This window comes from Columba livia, chromosome 2 (assembly GCF_036013475.1).
Source record: "Columba livia isolate bColLiv1 breed racing homer chromosome 2, bColLiv1.pat.W.v2, whole genome shotgun sequence".
NCBI lineage: Eukaryota > Metazoa > Chordata > Aves > Columbiformes > Columbidae > Columba > Columba livia.
The window spans coordinates 98,686,007-98,705,051 of record NC_088603.1 but is presented as its reverse complement, the minus strand read 5'-3'; the positions used below and the strand labels follow the sequence as shown (position 1 = coordinate 98,705,051).

General features: G+C 37.6%; 1 protein-coding gene across 7 annotated transcripts in view; it reads left to right on the top strand.

The window, feature by feature from the left end:
• INVS (inversin) overlaps positions 1-19,045 on the top strand; it is a 93,257-nt gene that overhangs the window by 33,953 nt on the left and 40,259 nt on the right. For 4 of the 7 annotated variants that reach the window (XM_065052948.1, XM_065052949.1, XM_065052950.1 and 1 more), the window contains 3 exons: positions 4,809-4,982; positions 10,125-10,292; positions 16,615-16,795. In XM_065052948.1, the coding sequence (XP_064909020.1) occupies positions 4,809-4,982; positions 10,125-10,292; positions 16,615-16,795 (523 nt within the window). Of the gene's footprint in view, positions 1-4,808; positions 4,983-6,275; positions 6,421-10,124; positions 10,293-13,443; positions 13,586-16,614; positions 16,796-19,045 lie in introns of all 7 variants that reach the window. The other 3 variants (XM_065052952.1, XM_065052954.1, XM_065052953.1) reach the window with 2 other exon arrangements.

The following is a 19,045-nucleotide window of genomic DNA, read 5'->3' as shown; positions in this document are numbered from 1 at the left end:
CAACAGTAATATGAAAATACAATTGCTCTAAATGTTGCAGTACAATTGAACTATTTTGGACAGTAGACCGGTGGGAACCTGTGTCTGTTCAGGGAGAGGCTGAAACCTGGCCCAAAAGGGCTTCAGATATCAGAATGGCTTCACAGAGATGCTGGAATCCCCCTGCGACACGTTAAGTTCAGTCATGTACCAGATCTTCTGTTCTCCAATAGTTTGCTTGGGAAGAAGGGGACTACCACTGATTCAAGGAAAGGAAAAAGAAATGTTCTTTCCCTTATCTTCCCACCCGCTGAGTGAAGGGACCGTGAGCTCTGAGGAAGATATTTGAAGCAGAGGCACTGGGTGAGTGGGTGTTTTAGAGCAGGACCATGCCAGGCTGTATAGAGTGGCATTATGTGAAGTGTGAGGCTGATATTTTTAGTGCATTGGTAATATAACCATCAGTCTTTTCAGTATAAATCTACAATTAGAATCACAGAATGCCCTGAGTTGGAAGTGACCCACAAGGATCAAGTCCAACTCCTGTCCCTGCATGTGACAACCCCACAGTTCACACCATGTGTCTGAGGGCTTGTCCAGTCTCTTCTTGAACACTGTCAGGCTTGGGGCCGTGACACCTCCCTGGGGAGCCTGTTCCAGTGCTCCACCACCCCCTGGGGGAAGAACCTTTTCCTCATGTCCAACCTAAACCTCCCCTGGTACATCTTCCTGACATTCCCTCAGATTCTGTCATTGGTCGCTAAAGAGAGGAGATCAGTGCCTGCCCCTCCTCCTCCCCTTGTGAGGAAGGACGTAACACGTATCAACATCGTAACAACGCTGTTACGAGTTTAGAGCTCATTTTTACTTTAGTCTTTCTCTAAGGTGATGACATGGGGTGGATAGTTGCAGATGCCCATCCACCTGCTCTCTCACTCTACCTCCTCAACAGGCCAGGAAGAGAAGATAGGTTGAAAAAGCTGCTTTATATGGATGAAGAAATAAACACATTATTTTGTAGGTCTGGAAAAGCAGGTAGAAAAGAGTTCTCCCACTAGAACCTGTTCCTGGCAATAAAGTCATATTGAAAAGACTAGACAGGGGTTTTTTGGAATGAATATGCAATTTTGGGAGTATTTTTCCCAATTTCCGGGATAATCTGAATTCTGCTAAGTTCATTGATTCCATCTAAGATGTTTCTTCCATTGCTCTTGTGTCTATTGAAACATCCCAGGAAAGGAAAGTTTTTCTGACTGCTTAGCAGTTAAGCGTGGGGTCCAGAAATTTCTTCAAAGACACTACTTGATGACAGAGCAGTGATTGCTTCTTGAGCGATCTGTCTGCCAACAACTGCGTTATACTCCATTGCAGTCAGTATATGTGGCTGAATTTTTGAAACAGCAGAAGTATTTCTTCTGATTATGCTGAAATCAGTTGTCAGCTGTTCTCTGAAACTGTGCTATAATTTTCATACAGAGTTGAGTCTTGGCTGAAGAGAATTTTAATAGAAGATAAAGGAATTTCAAGAATCAGCATTGGAATAGTAAATTTTGGCTACCAGGAACTGAGTTTTCTATACCGGTATTTAATTCCGTTTGCTCATAAAGTTTTCAGAGTGTAACAGAATCATTATAGAGACACTACCAATGTTAAGAGTCCGGCAACTGACCCAAAGTGCTTCATGATGCCTGGGAATCTTTAGGCAAATCAAGTGCATTTTCTTTGAGTAAAAACTAGCCAGTTTAAAGACTCATTGTACACAAGAATTTTTAAAAAATGAAGGAATTTGGCTGCTCTTCAGATTAAGCATACTTTTTTACCCCCCCACCTAGAAAGACCTAAATTAAATCTGCCTTCAGGACATGTTGATACATTGCATATTTACAAACTTAAACAGTAATCAGTTGAAGGTGGGGAATTTTTCCATTGTCATTAATAGGGATGCTGCTATTTTCTAAGGAGTGAAAGGAACACAGCAGCATTCATGGTATTACTAAAGAACAGCAGTCACAAGTAGGAGCATGGTTAAGATCATTGCAAATAAGTAATGTAAGTACAGGTGTTTTCTATGGTGGTATTTAAAAAAAAAAAATCTCAAATCATTTGGAAGAAACAGACTCTTTTGTGTTTCCAAGTGAGGGGATTTATTACAGGTTCTTTTCCTAAGGAGAGGGATTTGTTGGTGGCTAAGCATGCAAAATAACAGTATAGTAGTAATTGGTGGAAGAATGTGTAACAGCAAAAATAAAACAGAGTATAGGGAAAGAAACTCTAGTAATAAAAATGCATGTTCTCTTAGTTTTATGTATTATTTTAACTTTGATTCTCTTTTTTTTTCAGCTGAATTAATTCAAAAAGCACAATATACTTGTAAATCTTCCAATAAATTTCCATCAACAAGACAAAATCTTTTTTTTTTTTTTTTCTTTCAAGTGTATGCATGCACATTGAGCAGGAAATACTGAAAACAAAACAAGTGCATTGTACTCTGTGATGGAGAAAACCAGCCATATTTTTTCCAAGACTAATATTCTCATAAGTCTAATTACCAATTATATCATGATACACTGTGATTTTTTTTTTTGCTAGGCCTTTTTCTTTTTTAATGAGTTTTGCAAATTCGTCTTGTATTTACATGTTAAGATATAATGACAATAATGAGGAGTTTTCTCATCCCTAACTCATTCCTGAATGTATTATTAATTCATTTTGAGTATATTGTGTGGATTAGTAGCTGTGCAGACATTATGCTGTTCTACCTCTGCACTTCTGTGTGTGCCTTGATGCGTGGCTGTGCATTAAAGGGACAAAACCCTAAGGCTATGCTTCCCCTGGCACGCAGCAGAAGAAAGAGAGCTAGTCACTCACTACTTGGTGTGAATGCTGTTGAAGAGTACAGCAGCCACGCCATCTCTGGCAAGAGACGTTTGCACTTTCAGGCAGTTTTGTGGTAAGGTTTTTGGCAGAGTTTTCTTGTAGGCTTTCACTGAAGAGCAAGGACTGGTGGCCATAAACCGTAGAAGTAGGAAGAGGTTATTTTGTCTGAGCTCATTCATTATTTGCTCTCCCTGTTTTGTATTTTAAAATAAAATAGTGTAGCAGGAAAAGAAAGATCGCATTCATTTTAGGCATACTTGGTGAAATCCATTCTGCCCACATAAAGCTCAACCCTTCCATTTTTATTAGACAAAGAACAGAACAGTAACATATATAAAATCTGCCCTTCTGGTGTCTGTCTGCTATGGAAAAGGAAACCAGGACATTTTATGCCCTGGCACTGGATATTGTGGGGGTCTCGAATCATTTGGCCTGTCTCCACCCTGCTATTCTGCTGACAAAGCAATTCACATTTCAGAGTCTTATGATACACGGAAGTGCCCCCCATTCGTCAGCTCTGCTTGCACTTGTCTACATGGCTTTTTTTTTTTTTCATTATTTTTCCAAAGACACCCTAACGGGACTAAGTTAACATCCAGGATTTATAAAAGAACTGTAACAGACTGATATATGTTAATTTGCAGGTAGTTCCATAAGCAGAAGAATCCAAAGACATGACTGCTATTGATTTCGGTGCCATTTTTTCTGTGTTCATTGCCTAATAAAGCTTCATCTAAAAAAAAAAAAAAAGCTTCAGCTTTTCCCTGAGTGGAAGGAATTAGTATAATTTCTCTTCCCTTCTGAGCTTTCTATTTTCATTGTGTTTATGGGTAATTGATACTTTCATTTAAACTGTCAATATGTGAAATTGGCAAAAACTAATATGAGAGACAGTGAGTAAAATTGTGAGACAGCACACTCCTTTCTCTTTAGGAAAGGTTAGATATTAGAGTGGAGAAAGAATAGGGATATTTAAAACATGATCACATGAAGTAGATCCTGATGTTTTGCTTTAATGAGTTATTTTTCCAGCTCTTACTGGTCCTTCACTAAAACTCAATTGCTGAAGGTGGTTTGGAAAACCCAAGAGGCTTTGTACTGAATTGGAAGCATCAAAGTGTCATATGTAGCAACCCAGTTATATGGAGAATAATCTCCAAGCAAGGGGCAGCAGCAGGTCAAGGCTGGCTTGAAGCATGACAGCTTCTTCACGATTTCATTAGTATATCTTTAATTTTTGGCTGGCTTCTTCAATGATTTGAGAAATAAAACTGGATTGTTTTCCCTTGGGATCCACCCTCAGTCATTAGTCACTGTAGCATTACTGCATTATTTCTTTTGAAAACCTGTTAAGTCCAGAGTGTTAAGTATTTAAAATGTGTTGCAAAGCTAGCTATCCCATCCATTTATCATGCCTACAACAGATCAAAACTCATATACAGTTCCCAATTTAAAAATTTAAGAAACACTCACTTTTCTGTATGTTTGTTATTAATTCAGATGAGTACATTTTATCTCCCTGAGTAGTTCTCTGTTATTTTTGTTACTTTCATTTTGATAATTGTAATCTTTCTTCGTGTTTAGCTTTATTCCTAATCTGATAACTGGCTACCTTGCTGAAACTAGCATGTAATGGTCCTTATTTTCGTTTTTACATGATGTTTATTGAGGCTGAACTGTCAGGAAACTGACAATATTGCAGAATTTTCGGTATTACTGAACCCTGTCTTGCGCACTCCGCTAATGGAAGATATGTATCTAATAGAAAAACAGACTTAAAAATCAAGAGAGAATTTTTTTTAACAAAAAATACATATTAGCTGTTTCCAAACCTTAGAGCTGTTTGGTGTGGGTTTTTTTAGGCACTGTAATACAACAGTAAATATATCTGAACAGTATCATTAATTGATTTTATAAATTGGAATAAATTTCTGATGTTTTTCCTTATTCAGGGAAATTACCGCTTCATGAAACTTTTACTGGCTCGTAGAGGGAACTGGATGCAGAAGGACTTAGAGGATATGACACCATTACATTTAACTACACGTCACAAAAGCCCAAAATGTTTAGCTTTATTGCTAAAACATATGGCACCTGGAGAAGTGGATACGCAGGACAGAAACAAGGTAAAAATACTACTTATTTTAAGACAACACTTGTAGCAACTTTAGAAATTAGTATTACATCAGATAGTTGTGTGTGAAAAACAATTTCTGTCATAACAAACTTTTTCTGAGTCTTCAAAATAGTGGCTAACGCTGGTAATCTAATAATCACCTTTAGAAATATTAATATTTTCCTGATGATAATAAGGTGAAAGTTCATTCCACTGAATTCATTGGCATTCTTGTTGAGAGTACATAGAATAATAGAGGATTCAAAAAGCACTGGTTTTAAGGTCTAGGTCTTTCTGTAAAATTGTGATCCTTGTTAGAATCTGGATAGTATATGCTTATCTTGCTTTTCTTCCTTGGAAAAACCCTACATGTAGTATCATTTAATGATAAGAGTCACTAGAAAACTTTGTGCAAAAGGCCTTCAAAGTATTTATCAATTAAAAACGAAAAAATAGAGGAAATTCCTTTGGTGCTGAGCTGAATGCAGGTTTGCTGTTGGCAGACATCCTTTCTAACACTGGGTGATCCACTGGGGCCACTAAAATGGTGGTAGGATCAACAGAGGTGTCCACGTTTTAGAAATGTGTGGTGGGTTAATTTTGGCCAGCAGCCAAATGGCCACCCAGCCACTCTCTCGCTCCCCCTCTTCAATGGGACAGATGGAGAAAATAAATTGAGAAAGCTTGTAGTTTGACATAAGGACAGGAAGATTGCTCACCAGTTACTGTCACGGGCACAATAGACTGACTTAAAGAAAATTAGTTTCATTTGTTGCCATTCAAAATACTATTACATAGTGAGAAAGAGAGACAGAACACCTTCAAACCACTACCACCCCTTTTATTCCTGGTTCAAATTTACTCCTTCATTTCCACTGCTTCACTTCCATCCGCAAGGGTGGTCCAAGGTTAAAAATACCCATAGGCTAAATCTCTCTGGTCAACTGTCCTTTTTTTCTGTATCTCTGCAACCAAAAATGGTCAATTTTTAGAGTCCCCTAGTTGTACAGAACTTTTTGGCCTGGGATAGAATGTGATGCCATTTATCGAGAAGATTTTCTAACAGGGACAATAAAAAGTATCAAGTGGGTTTAAAAAAATATTGTTATTGTTATCAATATTATTATTAAATGGACCGATTGGCAGCAGATCTGCTATCAATGCACGTACACTGTTACTTCCGTGAATGCATGGCTTAGTGAGACGCATGTGATAATAAAGTTGATTGACATTCTAGCATGAAACTTTGATTTCAAACAGAGCATTGGTTAGTCACGTAAACATTTGTTTTGTGAAACTGCAGACTTCCTCAGGAGAAAATGTAATCTTAACATCTTCAGAGATTTACATTACTACCTTCTTGGAAAAAAGTCCTTCAGACTAATATTCTGCATCTGTAGCGACAACAGTTGCTTGAAAGGCCAGGAAATCTCCAGGTGACTTTCCAGGTACATCGTATAGCGCATCTATCACCATGAGTTGTCTGATGTCCCTTTGCGAAGTCAAGTAATGCTCTACCACATCCATAAAATGAGCCTGCTTCAGAAGCACACTGGCTTCGAAGAGCCTCAGGAAATAATCTACTGATGTTTGTGAGAAAGGACTGTCATTAAAATGACCAGCCGGAAGAGATGGCAGATCTTAAAAGGAAACTCATATGGTTCTTAACTGATTTACTATTCATACAGAGAGGGCTGCCAGTCTGTAGTAATAGCACACTAACCCATTTTAAAAGAAGGAATAATTATTTAACGTATAAAAACTGTATTTTTTAGTTGCTTAGATCACTGTGGTTCATAAGTTTGAGTGCTTAGCAATACTTGATTTAAAACTGGTGTTTTCACAGAGGTTTTGAACAAAATAGGTGCACCTCTTGTCAGAATGCTTGATGCATGTTCTTTTTGGGAGCTGATCACATTGCCTTTAGTAGACAGATTTCTAGTAACTATTGCGGACCAGTTTATCTGGAAATATCTGGTTTAAATTTCCTGTGCTTTAGCAGGTTATGTATACCATTTCAAAGAATCCAGAGATATGAACGTTCCCTAAGCCCATTTTTTTCCTCCAAGCATATAGTAACACAAAGTGAGATACTGTGAGTATATGTAGCAAAAAGAAGGCCAAAAACCAATGGTGTAACTACTGTTGGCGGGGTGGGCATGGTGTCAGATACGACTAGAACTGTCGCTGATGATGGAGGCTTTTTAAGCATTAAGCAGGAAGGTCTCCTTCCTACAATTTGTAAGTGATCTTGGAACTGGTGCAGAAAATCTCCCCACTGGGCACTAATCTAGCACTGATTCAAATGTAAGTGCCCTGATCAAGTGTATTTGCATCAGCTAATAATCAACATATCAGCTTGGCAAGGCTGGTTTTAGTGGAAGTCGTCATTCTGTATCTGATGTAGTAGGTTTCTTTCTACCACGAGAGGACACAGAGAAGGGGACTGGACTTGCTAGTGGTGTTACTGCTTACACTCTGAAATTGCTGCCTGATTTTACCATCTAGGAAGCAGGATAAGATAGCTGCAAGCCCAGTTTCCAAAAAATGAATCTTCTGTCCCCTCTGGATAATGGAGTTGAAGCAGCCTGTGCCCTAGAAATCAGCTGGTTGCCTTCCAGGGTATTCTAACATGTATCGTGGAAACCATGGCTATCAGTACAGCAGTCATTCTGGAGAGGTCATGCTGACTTCCTGACCATGTTAATTAATTAACAAAGGTACATGGTAACCAGCCAAAATCTTTTAGGAACGTTGTCTGCTGTTTAGCAGATTTCCAAGGCAGTGTTAAAGCATTGCCAGATTTCCCACAAAACGCAGAGCACTTTTATTCCAGTTTGTGTCATCAGTAGTCACAGTAGCAAAGATGGAATTCAGGTTGATGAAAGGTGGTCCAACAAGTTTGACGCTTTTGGGCATATATCTTATTTGTTTCCCTGATTGCAACTATGCACATCAAGATTGTCAAATATAATTCCTGAACATGTGAGAGAACAGCTGTCTTTTACATCTACTTCCATGTAGGCAACTGAGTGAAAAGAAGACTGTAGGTGAGATAAAACAGTAAACCAAAACTACATTGGCCTCCTGGTAATCAAAAGTTTTTACTTTCATTGCAGCCGTCAGTTTCTAGCGATACTGGTCAGCTCCACTTAAGAAAAAACATTTCTTAACTTACTAGAAATTTCTCCTGCTAGAAGCCTTTTCAGTTCAAATCCTGACAGACTGTAGTGGTTTGAACATGCTTTATGGTGCTAGGCAGTGTGTCGTTGCGTGTGGTGGCAGTTATCAGACCTTTCCTTGCAGCCCCTCCAGTTATGTCTTTAAATGACCTCTTTTTCAGTGAACTATCAAGTGGACAAAAATGTCCCATGGTACAAAACTAAAAGCTTAAAGCAATAAACAAAAAATAGGCTTATTTTTGCCTTCATGCTTTACAGAGATATTAAGGAAACAATACTGAACTCATACGTTCCCACTTTTCAAGGATGTTAATCCAGGGTGTTGTAGGCTTACACACAAATGTCCCACAACAGTTATTTCTCTCCATTTTCAAATCAAAGTGCCACATATTATTTTGCAGGTGCGGGGAGGGAAGTGAGATGGGGGGAATAAAGTTAATTCTGTATCTTACAACCCTCTGCTACTCAGCAGTTGGGAGAGATGTGTCTGAGAAATAAAATACCTGTTAATACACCAACACTTCACTGCTTCACTGTTTAAAAAAGCCTCAGACATTGGTTTGCTTCTCTAATTATGAACATCACTAATACCCATAAAAAGCCACTGGCAGTCAGGAATTAGCAATAGGAGCCTGGATTGTCTTTTGATGTTTTATTGGGCTGCCATGGGTCGGTGGGCATTATATTCAGGAATATTCAACCTCAGAATTCCGAGTGATCAAGGACAGTACAGAAAGTCAAAACCTTTGCTCAAGATGGATCGGAGTTCAGTCTCAGAGTTCAGTGCCATCTTCCTCTAGTGGAGAGTCATCTTGTTTTGTTCTTCTTTATCAATTTATTCCAAGAGATTTCCAAATGTAAGAGGGACCAAACTACTTACAGCAGCTGTTCTGTAGTGCAGCTCTGGTGCCTGCTTCAAATGATCATTCTAACTTGGACATGATTGCTTAATACCAAGCTCAGATATTTTCTGCAGGTCTGGAATTGCTGCATCCAATGTCATTGCCCTGTTGGCTGCCTAAGTAGCATGGACAGCATTCTCCTGCCATCGTCCAAGAAATCCTCATATGAAGCAATTCATCTCCTATCAGAAATATGTATATTCCAAGCATAAGGGCTTCTCAGTGTGGGTCCCGTTTAAGATGCTGTAGCTTAGATCTAATTGAGACCTTAGCAGCAAAGATGCCTGAGTATCTACTCTTACTTAGGCAGATGGGCCTCTGGTTCAGTTTTGTTTGAAGCCTGTTCTCCAGTGATTTTTGTATTGTCACCCACCCTAGGTACACGTGTTCTATTTTCTGTCAGTCCTCTTTGTAACAAAAGATTGCTCATTTACCCATTGTTTAAAGCTGGTTTTACCCATGGTCCATCCCCTGTGCTCAGCACTGGTGGCACCACAAATGGAATGTTGTGTCTGCTTTTGGGTTGTCCAGTACAGTAAGGGCATGGACACTGGAGTATACCCAGTGAAGAGCCACAAAGGTGGTTAGCAGGTTGGAGCAACTGCCATCAAGGAGAGTCTGAGACCTGCACATGTTTAGCTTGAAGAAGAGACAGTTCAGGGGTTATTTTACCTATGTGTATAAATACCTGATTGGAGGCGGTAAAGAAGATAGAGCCAGACTCTTCTGAGTGGTCAGCAGTGAGCAGACAAGAGGCAATAGGCACAAGTTGAATTATAATAAATTCTGTTTGAACCTGAGAAAATACTCTTCTGCTGCAAGGGAGGTAAAACACTAGAACAGGTTGTCCAGAGAGGTTGTGGAATCTCTGTCTGTGGAGATAACTCAAAATCTGACCAGACAGTGTCCTGATCACCCTGTTGACCATGCTTTGAGCAGAGGAGTTGGACTACGTGATCTCTTTGTGAAAATATATTTAAATCATATTTCAGGTTCTAACCCACTTTAATTTTCATCCTATATTCATTTTTCAATGTGTTTGTAAAACTTGTGAATATTGTGTTCCAGCAAACTGCATTGCATTGGAGTGCCTACTACAATAACCCAGAGCATGTGAAACTTCTCATAAAACATGATTCAAATATTGGAATCCCTGATATTGAAGGAAAAATCCCACTTCACTGGGCAGCTAACAACAAGGACCCTAGTGCAGTTCACACAGTGAAATGTATTCTGGTAAGAAAGTCTTTTATATGTAGAACACTTTTTGTATTTATTACGTTACCCTGATAGAAATATTTTTTTGTTCTCTTAAAATTTTTCATTTTAATCCACTGACTCTTTGAAAATGAAATAATTTGCTTTTCATAATATCCAGAATTTTGTAAGAAAATCTTAAAATGAGTTTTTCTGAGTTTTATGGATGAATGTCTTTGCTTTGGCTCATGGACTATGTATAGTCTCTTAATTAGTTTGATGTGTGTAGCTGTTCATTTGCGGGAGGAGGGAGGGTGGAGGGGGTTGCAAGTTCTAGTTAAAATGACCAGTCATATTACTCATCTCAGTTGCATCTCGCTGACTGATTTCTTTGTTGTGTGTCTTTTCTTCATTATTTAAAAGTTTATTTCTAGTTAACTGTAGTGAAAAGTCTAATTTAACTTGGTCTTTTGAGTCAGAATTCTGTGAGATATTTGATCAATTATCAGTCAGACCATGATCAGTTTATTGAGAGACTTTCCAGACATTTTTCTGTACAGATTTAATAATTTTTCCTCAGTGGCCTATTTTCTCTTTCTGCCGTATTTCAGTTTCATTTTTTACATGGACAGTTGTAATGAGTGCAATGAAATCATGTGCTCAGCTTGATTTTTACCTTTTTATTCTGTGGAAATCTCTCAACTTCACTAACATGGAAAGATACAGAAATCTTAATTTAATTTTTCTGTCATATTACAGCAATCTCTATATTTTTGTCTTTGGAATGTCTTTTAGAACTAGACACGTATTGATTGTAAGCTAACTACAATGACTTCTATGTCTGTTTGCCTGATTAGCTTGCAAGTTGAGAACTTTTTTGTGGCATAGGAACATTAGCTTTGCTTTTCTTTAAATCACATTGATAGTCTTACAGTTACTGACACTTTTTTTTTACTATAAAAATAGTTTTTGAGAGGTTTCCAGTGTTAAATTATTGTGATATTGTTTCTGTATGACTTCTTTATATCCAAGAGATTTGTAATTTGGCCTCAATCGTGAAATAATTTGTCACAAAATTTTGGTTTATATGTACTTTTGTGCCACACTAGAGAAACAAATTTGCTGAGAAGTAGGTAGGGGTTCCTATATTCAAATACAGACTTTTTCAAACACTAGATAGTCAAGGGAAATGTTTTTAAATTTGTGGTTGCCCCAGGCAACAGCCTAACACCTGCACAGCTGCTCACTCATTCCCCTCTTGCAAGACTGGGAGAAAATAGAAGGAAGCAAGAAGACTCATGAATGAAGATGATGACAGTTCAGTATGGAAAGCAGAAGCTGTATGTGAAAAAAAGGGAATTTATTCACTACTTCCCATCAGCAGGCAGATGTTGGCTACTCCCAGGAAAGTGGAAAAAGAGCTTCTGCAGGCTTAATTGCTGCTTGGGAAAACAAAAGGTGTAGCCACGAGCATCGCCCCTGCCTCCTTTCCTTGAGATTTTTTGGATTAGTGTGATGTTACATGATATGGGATAATGCTTGGGCCAGTTTGGGTCAGCTCTCCCAGCTGCGTGCCCTCCCAGTCTCTTGCCCACTCCCAACCCATTCACTAGAGGAAGCAGGGGAGCAGGACAAGGCAGGGCATGATCAAGAGAAATCCTTGGTGCTGTGCAAACACTGTTCAGTAGTAGCCAAAGCATTGGTGTGTTATCAACAGTTTTAATCACAAATATGAAACCCAGCACCATACCTGCTGCTGCAAGGAAAATTTACTCCCTCCCAGCCAGGTGTACTACAAAAGGTCAAGAATACTTGTCTCCTTACTGCAGGTATTCTCAAAGATTCTCTACAGGTAATACAGAACTGTGATCACCTCCAGATTTTTTGGTTCTTTTTCTTTGACAGAAGAGAGTATTCTTTATTCTATTTAGGCTTTTTCATGCATCAACTAAATTGTTTACATCTCAAATAGATATACCTATATATGCTTGTTGTTGGAGTGAGATAATAGCAAGTTTAAATGCGAAAGTAATTTAGCTTACAGAATATGCTGTCAAAGTTGATATTACAGAAACATTACTTAGGTAATCAATCTGTTGACTGACTCTGTTGCTGAGTATAAATACTTTTTTTTGGTTGTGGTGCCCCTGAGTTTAGTTCTTTAGTAAGATCTTGTCTGCTCTCCAGACTGAAGAGTTTTTCTTACTTGTCTTGATAGATACCTACCTAGCAGAGCTCACAATCTTCCCTCCCTTTCTTAGCTACTTTTTGCCGTATTACCTCATTCCAGATCTATTGCCCAAGCATCACCTTTGATTCTCATTCCTCTCTAAGTCTTTACATCCAGATTAACGATATAGTTCTTCACAGTCTTTCTGCATTATATTTCTGTTGTAGGTACCCATACAGTTAAAATTTCTGTCATCTTGTGTCTTAACGTACGTAATTGTATTTCTAATGTCATGAGAATATTGTCTTGGAGAGACAGCCGTGCAAAAGGTCTACAACTATGTGCCTCTGTTGCCTTTCAATTGTTTTAATTACATCCAACATGAACCATTTGTCTTTGCTTTCATGACAGAGTGCCATAAACTGTAAGGTGTTTGCCATTGCTCAGATAGCAGTTAGATATTGATATCTACAGCTGGTTCATCTGCATTGGCAGCCTTTGTTGCCTGCTGACTAAGTTATGAAAAACAACGCTGCTGTTGTTTCTCTCATGTTATCTTTAGCACTCTGAAAAAATACCCCAGGAAATTAGTTTTCTCTAGTGTCCTATTCAGAATTCTCCAGTGCTGCTTTATAAAAACTTGACAAAAGTTAAGCTGCTGGTTTTACTGAAAAAATAGTCGTCTTTTTCTGTGCTCTGCCATCTGGATGTGTCCATTTGTTGTCTCCTGTTTATAAATTCTTAAAATGAAGGGTCATCTTTTTGTTTGATGTTTGTATAGCACTTAGCCCGTAGGGATTGTTAAAATAAACAATAATAAAAAGGGCTCAACTGAATGCTGAAGTACGTTGGGTTTGCAGGGGTGACAGTTATGCACAAATTGGTTATATCTAATACTAAAATCCACAAAATACAGCAAAAATGGAACTTGTGACGTATTTAGAAAGTAAACGTGTGTAGTAGAGAGAAACTCTAATCTGGAGAGTCTCTCATGGTCAACTTCCTTTTCCACCTTTCCAGATTCAGAAGTGCTTGGTTACATGAAAAACGTTGGGAAGATTTAAGGAGAAAAGAACAGAATAAGGTTCCATTAATATGCTGGAAGCAACTGCTTAGTACTCTCTGTCTATTTTATATCTCTCCTCTTTATTTATTCTTCATGGTAAGAGACATGACATTTATTTATACGACACTTTCCATTATTGCCTACAGTTCCATTGTTCTAATTGCTGCACAAAAATGCATAGCTTCTCTTCTGTGTATTGTGCTTAAAGTATTAATGGAGTACCACAGTTTAATTATAGCTAATTTTACACAAAAACCACTTAAAATCCAAAGAAATTATAGCCTTGAATGCAGGCGGGAAGAGGCCTACAAAATTCTAGTTGAAGTGGCCAGAAATCACAAAACACCTGAGTACCTTTAGGCCAGGATATAAACAGTGGCTTTGTCATTAAAATGTTCTTTACCGTTTTGCAAAAGTAACACTTCTGATTATGGGGGTATGTTCTAGGGAACATCAGTGACTTTAAGCCGTGAGTTTTAGGAGTCATTTATTTAGTATGTTGTTTGTGCTTTTAAGAGGCTTGAAAATCAGCTTTCCAGATTACGTCAATAAATTATAGGTAAAGTGAATAAGCATTTTTTTTCTTGTTCGTCTGTTCTTTTCAAACAAGTTTTCCTCTGATGGAGTTAGAATTTCAGTTATAATTTTTGTGCCTATCGTCATTCATTTTTAGTCGTTCTTAAAAGTGATTCTTATGAAGATCACATCTGAATTTTTGCAGTGGGCTCTATACTCCCCCTGCTGAGCTCTTTGAGTAGACAGAAAGTGAGCGTATTAGCAGTTAGCTTTCTCTTGAGAATTATTAAAGCTAGAGAAGTACATAAAACTCCACCTCTCACTGTAATGGCTCAGATAAATGCTTTTGAATGCTTATTAAAAGAAGTGTTATTCATGCTTTGATTATTGTGGTTTGTGCCTGCAACAATGTTAAATTTGATTCTGTTTTTAGTTGAGACTCAGATCAATTTTTTGTGTTTTTAATGGATTATCTGTTAGATATTGTTTCAGCTATGTTAATTTTTTTCTCTAGTAAAACACGGCTAACTACTGATATCTAAAACTGATGCAGTTTTTTAATATGAGAGACAGACGGCTTAATTAGCATTTACATACAGTATGCAAAGTATGTAAATGTTTAACTTTAGAAAACTTAAACCTACTAATATTTGATTAATTTAAGTTGACACTGTTAGAAAGTAAGACAATAAGAAGCAAAGAATTGGGGCATTGTGGAGCTGAGGTTACTAGTGCAGCATTAACTTAGACAAATTGCACTTAGGTCATGTGGTTAAATAAAACTCTAAACATATTTATTTTTTTATCTATTAGATAGAATATATAGAATATACAAGCTTTGTCAGTTAATAGACAGAAATCAACTCGAATTTCCTGACTTTCTGCTTCTTGATTTATTGTTCTCAATGTTAGATGTTTGTTTTCTTTGTAATAGCTACTGCATTTCAAATAATGCAAATACAAGTGATTTTATGGCCTATTCATGTGCCTAGTGAAGTCAATGGGAAAAATTGCAATTAGTTTAGTGAGAAGGGGCTCAGGAACTTTAATTGTTAACAAGCTGCACTGACCACAGTTTCTCCCTCCTCTTTCACAAGTGTGTTGTAAGATATAGTGTGGCGCTCTGTTATTGGGAGGATTGTTTTTCTCAGGTATCATGGGTTAAAATCCACTCTAGTGCTGGAAGTTAAAAACGTCTGGACTATATATATATATATATATATTTTTTTTTTTTTTTTGGCACAGGGTTCCCATGATTTCAGTGAATTGTTCTGAGTTGTTGGAAATAGAACAGCAGACTTACTCCCTTGTCGAGTTTTTGATTGCGGGGTGACAATAAAACTGGCAGATGTATTGCTAACCCCCTCTCCCCTGCCTCCCACCTTCCCACTAAGGACAAGCAATCGGGAGGGAAAGAAGGATAGAGAGAAGAGAGTTGGAAAAATTAAAAATGTTTTACTAATGCTACTGATAAAATACAGGGAAATAATTCAAGATTGGTTTTGTATATTTTGTAAGTCCCAGCAACTACAGAGCTGGCACCTGAAGTCCTGGATTGGACTCTGCAGCCAACCGGAGCTGGATTCAGTCTGTCACTAGGCCTCAGTTCGCAGGGACGACTAGCAAGGTCCTCTCCTAATGTCGGCCATAAGGAAAAAAGGGACGAGATCCTCATGATCTCCCTCTTTTATATGAAGTATTCACATGAATGGGATGTTATACTCCATTGATCAGTTTCTTGGTCACCTGTTTCTCATTGCCCCTCTCGCAAGAGGTGCATCCATGCTTATCAATAACTTTGCATTTCATTGCTATGTTTACCAAAACACGTATCTGGTTTTCTGAGAAAATGCAGCTAATATGAAGGCTTTAGCTGACAGGCAAATTCACTAAAAGAGAAACGTGTTTTTTCATAAAACCAGGACATCCCTATGGTTTATTCAGGCTCTTGTTTTAACATTTGGCTTCTGCTCTAGATGTTTGGTGTCCTGTATCCTGAGTTACTATTGTTTTATTGTTTACCATCTTATTTAGAGATACCTCTTTTTTCAGTGAAGTGAAGTTTATAGTTTGTATTTCATGGGCTTTTATGATAGTTGAGTTGCCATTTGGAGGTCTATGCAACACTAAGATGATGTTCATTTGTATATATTCTGTTTTGGCTGAGAAAGAACATAATGAAGATAAATCTGTCTAGTAAAAAGTTGATCAGAGAGGAAATTATCATAATATGAAACTATATAGCTAGGGGCCTTATATGAAAATTAATTTAGTGTATTTTTAAAGAAAATGTAATGAAAAGTCAAGTTATATCTGTTAGTGCCTATATTGTGTTAACCACTTGCACAAAACACTGGTAAAACTAGAGGCTATGTACCAAAAATTAGGTCTTGTACAATACGTATGAAAAAAGTTCCATAAGAAATACTTGAAAATAGCCTATACTGTAACAAAAGTATATATTTGTAGAGCTAGATTCTACTGAACAAGGACAGTTTATCTCCTTATTATAAGACTCAAAAATCCATGAAGAGTATATAGTTTTTCTCTTGAACTTAAATATTTTTTTTTTTTAATTTTGTTGGTTTTTTGGTTTTATTTTTTTAAAGGAAGCTGCACCTACAGAATCTCTGCTTAACTGGCAAGACTACGAAGGACGAACTCCCCTTCATTTTGCTGTTGCTGATGGGAACGTAGCAGTTGTTGACGTCCTGACCTCCTATGAAGGCTGCAATGTGACATCTTATGACAACTTATTCCGAACTCCCCTTCACTGGGCAGCCTTACTTGGTAAAGTGGACAGCGCTGAAGTCATTTAATAATTAATTGGCTGTGGTGTTTAATCTTTGTCTCTGATTTTTGTGTAATTCTAGTCTGGCATTATGCTAACTACTCTCTTAGAAAAATAATCATTTCTGCTAGACCAGCATTAGAAGTTTGTGTGTAGACTGTGTTGTTGTGGGGTTTTTTGTTTGTTTGGTTTGGGGGTTTTGTTTATTTGTTTGGGGGTTTGTTGTTTGGTATTTTTTACCTTCAGATTCTCTGAAGCACTGTAAAACACATTACTTCAGCAGGCTACCTGTGGTCATGATTTAGGAACAATTATACCATGTTGAGATGTTCTTGCATATGTAGCTTTGTTCATAAGTAAAAAAATAACAACTGGTGCTCTAGAGCAGTGGTGTCTGAAATGTATGTAAGACAATCCGTTGGGGTGCATGACAAAAATATCAGAACTTTTAAAAATTTTTTATCTGAAAAAATATGACAACTTTACTAATAATATATGCATTGATGCCAGCACCCTCACTTGGTCCATACGTAAGACGATCACAGGTGCCTGAGGGAAGTGCCTGCTTCACAAGGTAGGGGCTCACAGTGGCATCGTCACTCCCTTGCTCACTTTCAGCTGATTGTGATGTACTGCAGTTTACATGTGCCCAGTTATGTGGATTTATGGATGATTTTACAGAATTTTTACAAAATAGGCAAGTGACTTAAAATATTCCTACAGAGAAACTGCAGGTAATCTAATAATGCCGGCAGAAGTGAGCAACAAGAAGATGGCAGAGCTGCACTTCTCCTACTCCTAGTATAAGTTCTTCATCAGACACGTTACAATCTAATCAGATCTGACAAGAAATTTTATTCAGATAAAGTTTTTTTTCTGTTCAGATTGCTACCCTGAGAATCAGATGCTCTGTAAATTGCAACCCTGCATACGTGAATTCTGCATGGTTTGGTTTTACAGGTTACAAAACTTGATCTTTGCAAAACAGGTAAAAACCTGATTAAATATAAATACTCTAAGTACATGGAAATGCAACTCATAAAATGACAGGCACAAAAATAATACAATTTAGAAAACTGACCTCCTGTTTTCCATTCTCCTATGCGCAAGGAGCTAAAAATAAACACCATGTAATGGATAGAAAGAATGAATCTTCAAACACTCTCTCTCCCCTTTTAACAGGCTTCATCCCCATGACCCTTTGGGACACTGCAGACAAAGAATGCCAATAAAAGAATCAGATTGCTCACTGGACCGATTTAATGCAGCTCCAGTGACAATATACACATAGTTTGATTATGTTTATTTTTTTCTTAAAAAAAAAAAAGTGTTCTCAGATTTGCATTTAAGTAGGGATATCAAATTTTTACAGAGAAATTGTGAAACATTTCAAGTGTCATAGGATCAGTCCCCCAAATAAATAGTCATTATCACTTGGTTCTGTCCAAGACACAAAATTTGTTGTGTTTTGAAATTGTATTTAAGAGAGCAGTTTTGTTTTTTGGAAAAATTGATTGTCTAACCAGTGTGGAATAAAGGGGGAAGATGTGCCAAGACATCCAGAGTCCTTTGTGAAATTGATGGGGTCTCTAGGTGGCACATGCCCATGGGAAACTTCTGATTGGTAAATCATGATTAATTTTTAGGGTTCTGTTTTAAGGTAGATACTGGGTGCTGTATATAAATCTCAAAGCGTCTAAACTGCTACTAAATAGGTTAAGAGTAGTTTTTAAATAGCGCATGGATACAGCCACAAACATTCTTTTAAAGGTGATAGGATACATGTGACTGCATCTTAGGGCATTGTTGTTCCTGTTACCTTTTGTATAAATAAAAGTCTTTGCCAAGTTACATCTGTTCTAAATAAAAGTACTACAGAAATGACAATTCTTGACCTCAGGAATTAATGTTTAAATGAGATCCATCTTTGCAACAACTTATTCACTGTTGCACACAATATTTTTCAACTCTCTCAAGCCTTCTTTCATAGATAATTTAGGTAGACCTGTCCTGATTACGGAGTTCAGTTACCCTTTTTCTAGTTCTATATCCTGAAAGTTCAGGCAACTTTTTTTTTTATTCAGGCCCAGTATTCCTATGTTTTCCCTGCTAGGGTTGCACTCGGAACCAACTTCTTCTAGTGCGCCTCCATTCAGTTCTTGTAGTGTTGAGATGGGAAGAGTATAGCAACATTGCATCCCCTCTTTTTAGTGTTTTTCTGGTTGGGAGGGACAGTGTTGTGATGTTCT